Source organism: Thermobia domestica, chromosome 5 (genome assembly GCF_964235325.1).
Source record: "Thermobia domestica chromosome 5, izTheDome1.hap1.1, whole genome shotgun sequence".
In the NCBI taxonomy this organism is placed as follows: Eukaryota; Metazoa; Arthropoda; class Insecta; order Zygentoma; family Lepismatidae; genus Thermobia; species Thermobia domestica.
The window spans coordinates 101,331,256-101,342,218 of NC_137458.1; the positions used below are offsets into that span (position 1 = coordinate 101,331,256).

Sequence of the window (10,963 nt, forward strand, 5' to 3'; positions counted from 1 at the left end):
TTGCCTTCCACCCGAAGTATGCCAGCCGTTAAAGTCACTCTGACCGCGCCTGGTACTAATTGTCCAAGTTGCCGTACCAATCACTATGATTTCCGCCAACTTGGCTACTGAAGAACTGCTTGGCCCTTCTGGTAGTGAACTACCACCGACACAGCTCTTAATTTCACTGTAGCACGCAATCCTCCCCACCCGACACATAGGTGTCTTCGTAAAGGTGGTGTTTATCAGGGAGGTATAACAACACGGCAAAAGAAAATGGAGAAAGTATTACAAAATAATATAGAATCGTTTGGCGAACAAATACTTGCACTGTTGGCAATAATAGACAAATAGTTGAATCAATTGAAAGTTAAGATGGAGCAACAGAGAGCGTCTATTGAAAACAAAATACAAAAGAAGATGGAACAACAAACGAATATCATACAGCAGCAGAAAACATCCATTGAAAACAACATAGAAGTCAAATTGGAATAACAGTCATTGTGGAGGTGGAAACCAAGATGGAATAACAAATAGCAGCCTTTAAAAACAAGATGGTAGTGGAAATTATACAACAGGCATCAGTCATTGAACAGATGGACGCAAGGAGAGAACAACAGTCATCAGCCATTGTAAACAAGATGGAATATAAGATGGAACAACAGACAGCAGCCTTCGAAAACAAGATGGAAGGTAAGATGGAAGAACAAACAGTAGCCATTGAAAACAAGATGGAAGCCAAGATAGAACAGCAGACAAATACCATATAGCAACAAATAACAGACATCGGGAATCAAATGGAAGCCATTTTGCTAGAAATTAAGACGCAATCAATGCGTATTGAACAAATGAGGCCTGTTGTGGATTAACTAAAGTTGAAAATGGACGTTTACAACGAAGTATGAAATGAGGCTCGAAAGATTTGTCATAAAAATACCGATCAGCTATGGGTAGAAGTTGACAACGTGAAACAGAGTTTAATAAAGTCCCATAGTGATTTGCGAGACGAATGGAAGGAACAAAATAAATGCATTTTAGGATGTCTCAACAGGTATCATGAAGAAATTAATAATGATGTACATGCAATAAAGAAAGAAGTGAAAAAAGTACGAATTGAAGGAGAATTCGAGAACCGAAACATTCGTAACGACATAAGCAAAATCCAACGGGATATGAAGGGATTCCAAGGCAAAGAGATATTACATACCAGCCTGATCGTAATACACATCAAGAAGAGCTTACCTCAGATCTGTATCACGATACCAGAGTAAAGATGGGACCGAGCAGAAAGGAATGATAGGAGATAGAAGATAATGTTCTAGATACTCAGAACCAGTCCGTAAACGAGTTCATTGTAGAAGAAGGCTATTTTCACCATCAAGTAGCTCATTCAGCGCAAGTGACGAAGTATGAATCAAGAGCTCATAGCGTACCAACATCTCAAAGTAAGAAGCTCAAAGAACGTTGAATATCATTTAACGTCGTAGACTTTCGTTTCTTTGTTACATATGATGCATATAAGGGTAGAATTACCGCCAAAAATTACTTCAAAAATTTGAGGATCAATCCAGCTTACAGGATTTTCCTGAGAGGCTACCTAGACGTAGTACCGCACCTGTTAGATAATACCTCGCTATGCTACTTCGAGTTGGAACACGAACTCGTAAATAATCAAGATTTTCTTATCGCTTTTATCAACCAATTTCAAAGTGAAACGGCTACTGCACAACAGTTGGAGGCTTTGAGTAATAAAAAACACTTTTCCATAGTTGGCTAGTCATTGATTGATTTTTATATCGATAAATTCACGAGTATGTAGGAACTTCCACTCCAATTATTGACCCCAAGCTTCTTCCAGACTTAAGTTGTCTATTACCATATAAGCATCAACGCGCCATTTTTGGGGGGGGAGGCGTACACAAACTTAAACGACTTCATTGCAGCTATGAGGACTATAAAATTTTTTCAACTCACCTTGACAAATATGTAGGACTGAGTAACGATAATCCTCAAGCCCGCAATAATTTTATGACGAACTACGGAACCAATAACTCGAATGGAAACTACGCAGTGAGAAATGTTAGATCTTCAACCGCAAACACCTCTAGATCTGTTAAATCTCGGGGACGGCCTGACAACAGAGACAATACTTGTAGAACAGTAGCACCTATACATAGAAAAAACATAACGAGAGAACGGAAAGAAGCTCAGAAAACTATATTCAATGGCAGTATCATACGCAATACAGTGGAAGCCGGGATACCCAAGTTTTTGAAACTGAGAGGAAAGAAGATACAAGTCAAGGAAGAAGACCTAGTCGACTGGGAAGAACAAACTGAAGGAACGTATTCAGGAGGAAGAAAATGCAGGGAGGTAGGGTGTTCCTGGAAGAGATGAAGCTTATTTTGTGCACATACGTCCTGGCAATCAAACGCATTGTGAAAATAATTTAAACTTATAAATTGTGCTCTTAAGGTAAAAAAGAACGCACAATAGGCAATAAGGAACAAGACCAAAGCATTGATGTCAACACTTGCATACAGGGTGGAAAAGAAAGTATGAAACTGATTGAGAATCTACTTTTAGTTACTCCAACGATGAAGACCCTATCCGTAATACAGTTTTTAAAATCAGTAACTACTGTATATATTCAACTTCCCGTGATCGGTATTACTCTGAAGTAATTGTTGCACACTTGAGCCGACACATCAGTTCTGAGAATCAATGCATGGGAATTAATATCGGAAGGTATTCATGTATTCACACTTGAGCATTGTAATCGAATGACGTTAGTAGGTTTCACGAAGAAAGCGAAGCATAAAGTAAAAGGAGAAACTGTCATCCGAATCACGATTAGAGATATCAAAGTATACTTATCAGTGGTTGTTGTGGATTTATTAAATGAGCAACTCATCTTAGGAATGGACTTACTACAAATGGGAACCATCTTAAACTTACAGGAGAGAACATTGAAATTCACTAATCCAAACCGCCAAATAATAATGGATCTTACGTCAAGTCGTTCTAACAGTATTACGGATGAGAGTGAAGAAGAGGTTATGTTAATGTTAATGTACAGAATATAAGGAAAGCTCACTCTTTGTCAAATCTGGATAGAACACAGTGTGATCGTCAAAATGGAGTCGCAACAAATAGACCATTGAAGATTCATGCGATACACACTAAAATTGAAGATTATCGCCACATGACGGAATAGATCTTCTAAAATCAAAATGAAAGATGCCTTGATAGAAAACGTTCTATGCCATTGCCCTCAACTGAAAAAAGAGGATAGAAAGCAGCTATTCCAGCTATTGTACGAGTATAGGGACCTATTCTCAGATAAGCCTGGTACATGTGCAGTATTTGATTACGACTTAAGAATCAATGTGAAGGATCCAACTGTTCGAAAAACAATATTCTATTCCTACCGCATATCGAGAAAAATAGAACAAATTGAGGCAATGCTATATCATGGAATCATAGAACCGTCCATATCGCCGAATCATAGTCCTATGTAGGCATTTCCGAAACGTGACCAAAATTTCAGGATATGTATGGATTATAGATCGATCAACCAATACATTCCTTTGCAAGAACTTACATCAGAGAAGATCTATGACTTAATTACAAATTTGCAGGGTAATACCTATGTATCGACCCTAGAGTTTTACTCCTACGGGCAAGTTGGACTTAAAGTTTCACCCAGACGTTATATGGCATTTTCTTTCAACGAACATCTCTTGCACTTCCACTTCTTTCCTTTGGAGTAAAAAATGGATTAACAGCTCTCAATACGTGCTTTCAAATTGTTTTGGAACCCCAACTAAAGTACAAAATTGTAAGTTACATTCGTGATCTCTGCCTTATAGGGAATCGTTTGAAGAAGTTCTTAATATACTGCGATTAGTATCGTCAAAAATAAATATGAAATTAACGCTCTACAATATGATATTAACTCTCGACAAATGTGAATTCTGAAAAACACCGATAAATTTCTTGGGACATATAATAACACCTTAAGATATAAATAAGGACATGGAGGGTGGTAAATGAATTCATTTAGTTCATTTAGTGAATATTCACTAATAATATTCTAGTAGCGAATCAACTTAATGAAATGTAACGGAGTATTAATTATGCGAAATTCCTACTTTTATTGATTGTAGTAAATGATTTTGTTTCGATAAATTTAGTTGACTATTATTAACATTCGCGAATCAAGGGAAGTTAAAGCTACGTAGATTCGAGTTATAAATAAGAATAATTGTCACATTAGAATAAAGGAGTACGACAAAGTGACGATTTTTCCCCGATGTTAGATAGGAACGTACTTAGGTATGCGTTTCTATTTCTCCAGTAAATTAACAAAGGAATAAATATAAACATCAAGCGTATCATCCAATATATCTTGCTGAAGACATCATTCTCTCTGAAAACAAACACGACCGGCAATATGTAGGTGAACGTTATTTGAAAAGTAAGGGATTCTGATTGAAAAATAATACAGAGAGACGAACGTTGTGTTCAAGACTTTGTCAGGAAGTCAGAAACTGAAAACGAAGATACAGAATTGAAAGTAGCAAAATATTTCGTCCTCTGTAACCGAAAATATTCATGAACGATAATTTTATAAAACTAAATTCGATTAAGAAACATATGAAGTTAGTCTGGACTGCTTTCGTAACGAACACTCCGAAGTAAAATACCAATGTGCTTTCTACTCTATAAAATTTATAACGAACATATTCTTTCTGGTTTGACATTTCTTTTTCTTTTTATTTTTTTTTCAGTTTTTTGATTTTGGCTTGGAAATGTTTCTTCCATTTTTCGCGATCCTCAGTTTCCTCTAATAACTCCCAATATTTTCTCCTATCTTTCAAATTATTGATCAGCTTTGTTCTACTTCTTCCTATTCCTCGTTTCCCATACTCCTATGGCGGTGGAAAGAAGACGACTTATACGCAAGATATGGACTTTCTATGAAGGATGGTGGCAGGAAGTGTCCTTTTCTTTCCTATCCATTTTCGTTTGTTGTTCTTTCTGTCCATTTTATCTTCTCCGCCTTCTTCAAACACCACATTTCGGAAGTTTCTAAGTATTTCTTCTCTAACTACCGTAATGTCGAAGTCTCTGAATCATAGAGTCCAATGTTCCATATATAGCATCTGACCAACTTCTTTTAAAGTACCATATTGAGCTTGCTACTTAAGAGTGATCGTTTATTATTGAATGCTTCATTAGATATGAAAATTCTTAACCTGATCTCTTTGTTGCAGTAAACGTATCTCGTCTAAATACTTTCCAGATACTTGAAATTATCAACCTCTTTAAGTTCTCTTTGTTCTATTCTGTTCCATAAGGGCGTCTTTCCAGGAGATATTCTTGTGACATTAGATTTTCGATCTTAATTTCCATTCCATACAGTTTTTGAATGTGAACTATTTTTCAATCAACTCCTGTAGCCCTCCTTCAGTTTTATCTATTATATCCGTATGATCTGCATACTGATCTTATAAACGATCTGCCCTGCAACCTTGAAATCTCCAATTCCCACTAATACTTTCCTCATTAAATATTCACTCTAGATGTTCAATAATTGAGGTAACAAACTACATTCTTGTCTGACTCCTCTTCCAATCTACATACTACCAATATTCAAGGTTTCTCCTTCATTGAAACGCAACTTGACGTTGAACGTTGTCCAATGTACAGTTTCTGAATGAGTCGTTGATCTCTCCGGTTGAGTCAGATTTCTTGAAATATTTTAAGAAGTTTCGTCCAATTGACTCGGTCGAAAGCTTTTCGCCAGTCGATGAAGCACAACACAACTCTTTCTTTACTTCAATTTATCTTTCTGATATAATTCTCATCAATCTAAAAGTATCTATGGGGCCTTTTCCTTTTCGAATCCAAATTGATATTACTGTAAACTCTTTTCTATCTTAATTTCCAGCCGCCTGTTCAGGATGCGCGTAATGATCTTTTCAGTGTGGGAAATAAGGCTAATGGTTCTGTGATCGCTGCATTTCTTTGCTTGCTTTTTCTTCCGCAAAACAATCATTGTAACATCAAAAGATGCTTTGTATATTCCCACTCAGGCAGATCTTGTTTATAAGAGAAGTCAGTACTTTGATTGCATTCTCTCGTAATCCCTTGAGCAAATCTACTCGTATGTCGTCGCCTCAGGTGGCCTTTCTTCTTCGCATGTCTTTGATTGCTTGTACTACTTCACTTTTCAATATAGTAGTTCCATTTTCATCACCATCCGCGTCTTCCTTTGCTTCGATCGCAATATCTTGATCATACATATCTTTTATTTATTCCTCCAAAATTCAATGGATTCTTTGATGGTCAGTCACCATATGACCTTTTTGATCTTCGATTCTAAACGTTTGTAAACTTTTCATAGCTTTTCCTCCCTATTCTTGTGCTTTCCGGTACATCCGATCATATCTGCGGCGCCGATGAAGTATCATTATTTTTCACATATGTGCTCCATGTACTTTCCTTTGGCTTTGTCAATTTCTTTTCTTAATTCATTATTCAGTTTTCTGTATTCATTGATGTCCTTGTTTTTTGCCCTTCTGCGTTTCTCCGTCTCTTTAAGCATCTTTTCAGTTATCCGGGGTGTTCTCGGTGCTCTTTCCATCCTGTCAGCATTTCTGTGGAGTGTGTGATGTAGAATCTGTAGAACGGGGAAGCTGGAACTTTCCCCCAACTATTCTCTATATTTTCAACATATCTCTTCATTGCACAGAATTTTTCTTCAATATCTTCTTTCACCTCATCGTCGATGTTTCTGAGTCGCTTTAATTTCCATTTTCGATTTATCCTCCCATTTCTTGATCTACTTTAACTTGATCGAATTGATCGACTTGCACTTCCGCCACAAGGAGATTGTGATTCGAAACAATGTCCGCTCCTGGCAGGGTCTTCACGTCTTGTACACTATTCCTGAAACGTTGCTTCACAAGACTGTAATATATTAAATATCGTCTCTTATATCCTGGACGTTTTCATCTGTACAGGTTGGTTTTTCTTTTCGTAAAGCAAGTGTTCATCACAACCAGATCATGTTGCCTACGGAAATAGATAAGCATTTGCCATCGTTCGTTTATTCTACCTAGTACCAAAAGGCCCCACTACCTTATTCGCAATTCCTTCTCCAACTACACTGTTGAAGTCCCCCATTACTATGGCGTTGATCTGACCTCTTACTTCCTGATGCAATGTGTCACTAATCTGATCATATATAACTTCTACTTAATTATTTTCATGGTTGGTTGTTGGCATATACACTTGCATTATCACAATATCCACTAGTTTTGCCTTTAGTTTTACAAACATCAAACGGTTTCTGCAGTATTCCACTTTAGTTACACTTTTTACTATTTCGTCCTTCATTGCTATCACGACACCATTCTTGGGCTTATCGCCACCCGTATGGGTCATTCTGTAATGACCGGATATTATATTATCTTTCCCTGCCCATCTTACTTCACTCAAGCCCTGTATGTCTACTTTACATTTGGCTATTTCCAATTTCAAATTTTCAAGTTTTCCCTCACGTAGTAGAGTTTGGACGTTTTTCGTTACCATGCTGAAATACAAGTTATTATTTTCTCATCTGATGAATCTTCCCGGAGTAGTTCCATCCGGAGATCTGAACGGGGGACTATTTTACCTCCGAAATTTTTTCATACCTCAGGAAGAACCAGCATAATTATTTATTATCCTCCTTCGTCCCTTCTGTGAAAAACAACAAACTTAACTCAATATCCAATTATTCATGGATTGTAGCTATCCCTGTAGGGATTGGGAAGGATCCGCATCGATGAGATATATGAACGAGGGTTGTTATAATGAAAATAAATTACCTTCAGGGAAAGCTGATTGCACATATTAAAAGGGGGAATAATGATGTATAAGTGATAAAAAGTTAATGAAACATGATGATGCAGAGCGGATTAGGTATACACAATTCTTGATTGGATACTAAGAAAAAAAGAACTACGTTGGAGCATCTTCGTACCAAGTGGTGTGCTTTGAGACAACAAGTGTAATATAAAATAAGAAAAACATAAAACGAAGTAGTCAGTGAGAGATGCATAGAGAAATTGTATATATGCCGATCTATATGCTGAATTAGTAATAATACACCATAAAAGTGACAGTACTGATTTAGGGCATGGATGCTGGTAGTGCTTATCATCTATACGACTCGTTAAATCAATACTTCTTACACGAAGTAGTAAATTTACTCACTTTTACAACGCTGGTCTCATTCACTGTTTTGATGAAATATGCATAACATTATTTAAGACGGAAACCTGCCCCGAAAAAAGTATTAAGAAACGCAGATAGATTGACTGAATTGTGTATGTTCTATGATTACATACTATGATAAAGTTTATAGTATTTAGTATAGTTTTTATTTGTCCTGCCATGAATTTACTTTGCTTAGAAAACAAGGGAGCCAGTTTCGAATGAACGACACCAGATTAAGTCTGATTGTTTTAGTCCCATTGCTGTAATATCAAAGAATGATATGCAAACTATTAATGGGATTTAACACTTTTTCACAAATATGTAAAAATGGCTGTGAAGTACAGCTATTCATACTCACTTTGTGTGCTACAAAGATTCCTTTTGATTCATCTGGCCTATAGATGAAACAATGACCAGATCACGTGATGAGTGGCACGAGAGTAAGCTGAAATATCAATTGGATTAATGATGTTATAGGCATCAAGAAGAATATCAAAAGTTATCTAAACACATCCTAGATTGTGGCGATTTTAGTGTATGGCTGTGATATTGTAATCATAAGTTATTCTTTACTGCAAGTGCAGATAGACAATGAGTATTATCCACGTTATTTTTCAAGCATTAATTTATTACAATTACGAAAGAAACAGCTGCATATTTTGTATAATCATCCATAATGATATTATGGTTTGGTTGCAGTAACGTAATGTAAATTTTCCGTATTATGATATGGATTTCATATAATAACGTATAGTTAACTCACCTAAACTGTTATTTTAGTTTGATTTGTTGGAAAGGTTGATATACCTTAAATGAAAAATATCTGAGGACTAAAGATTTTTAAAAATAATCATAAAATTATAAACAGTAATTTCTTTAAGCTTTGTGGTTACAATTCGATAGTAAAAGTAACACACTTAAACGCAAGAGAGTAGTTTCTGTTGTTAGTTCGAAAGTGTTAGGAGTTGGTTTTCAGTGTTTTTGTTGTATCTGAGCTGTTGTGTCTTTTTAAAAATTGTGTTTTTCCAACATTGGTACAGTTATAGTCAAATAAATTATTCGCTGTAATCTGTTTACAACGGCCTGGAATTTCATACTACTACCCTTCAGCGAACGACTTACATATTCGGGTTTTCAGCTGAAACAACCAGATTTTTAGTTATACATATGTTACAAATACCCACTTTGGACAGGTTCTTATAGAATCTCCATAGTTCGTAGGATTTATGCTTGTCTTTTAATATTCAATCATTAACTTTTTGTATAATTAATGCGTTTCCATAATTTTATAATTCGTCTTTTGCGGGAATTTAATCGGGATCTCTCCTCATATTCAATTATAAAGTTTCGTTTCCACCTTGATCTTTATGCTGACTTTACGTATCAGTTGTTTTTTTCTTTTTACCAACTTTTGAATTCTGACTATTCATTTTGTGCAGATTTCACATCTATCTTTTTTCCTTTTGCTAACATGTCCAACTGATACTATTTCCTCATTTCTCCTGCAATAGTACACTCATACGTTCGTCTACTACACTTATGCTTCTTTCTTTTAAATGTCAACTACCATGTAATATGATTTTCTACAATTCCGGGAAACCACACCGTCATCTTAACTCATATATATATATATATATATATATATATATATATATATATATATATATATATATATACAGGGTGACCGCGTGACTATGTTACAAAATTTAAGGGATGATTCCTGACACGGAAACAAGAAAAAAAGTTCAAATAAACTTTTGTCCAACGTACATAATTTCGGAGCTACAAGGTGCCGAAAGCGTGGGAAAATGACATTCAAAGCTCTATAGCTCGACTATGGTGAATGATACCAGAGCTAATGCGGCATGGTCACGTCAAAGACACCGAAGCTGCTGTATTCAAAAATGCTTAGATCGAGATCGTGCAATTCGTGCACAAGGGATTCCCCAAAGGAGCGTAGGGATTCCCGGATAATCTGTCAAGAAAGATGGGTCGAAAAGGATACGGATGAATAGCTGTCCCAACTGCTAGCAATAATGCGTCTGTACTAAGTCGATATCTCGCATAAGCACAAAATGGCGAACAGTTTTATACGTGCCATGTGTGGTTGCATAATGCGCACTAAATAAGAGTGGGAAACATGAAAGGAAAATGTGAATAATTTGGTACAAATGGCAAATACATGATATTACGCTGTCCTATCATTGTACAGACGCTTTAATAAAAGGTAATAGTCATGAAACGTACTAAAATGCTGTACAAACATCACACTAACATTGTTTTCTTCCATGTAGTTTTGTCATTGAAAGCAAGTAAAACTAAAGAGAAAAACCGGGGGATATGGATGCTTTCTTCCAGGCAGAAATCTTATTTTATTTGATGATACGAGCCGAGGATACTTTTTACGAGAGGGGGATATTTCCGCCATCCCATGTTAATGTGACCACTGCCAGAGAACAACAGTAAAATATCCGTTTCTTATCATTAGCCGTAATGTGCGTTACCCGAACATTGAAAAAGAACAAGGAAAAACAATTTATCAGGACGTTTGTTTTAGTCGCTGCTTCCGCTGTTTTGCAGAACTGATTCCGAGATTTTGTCTAGAATGCTTAACATGTCGTCATATTGTTATCGTTTAGAAGATATTTTGTTTTCACAGACGGTGTTATCACCTGAAGTACGCCACAGTTTGCAGGTTCGATCACAAGCATTT

General features: G+C 36.2%; 1 protein-coding gene across 1 annotated transcript; it reads right to left on the minus strand.

The window, feature by feature from the left end:
- Positions 1-7,245: 7,245 nt before the first annotated feature.
- On the minus strand, positions 7,246-7,581 carry LOC145685186 (protein CFDP2-like). Its single transcript, XM_081757542.1, has one exon. The coding sequence runs from the start codon at positions 7,579-7,581 to the stop codon at positions 7,246-7,248; it is 336 nt and encodes a 111-aa protein (XP_081613668.1).
- Between the last annotated feature and the right edge of the window lie 3,382 nt (positions 7,582-10,963).

Excerpts from the sequence above, each read along its gene's own strand:
- LOC145685186 (XM_081757542.1), bottom strand. The coding sequence starts at position 7,581 with ATGGTAACGAAAAACGTCCAAACTCTACTACGTGAGGGAAAACTTGAA.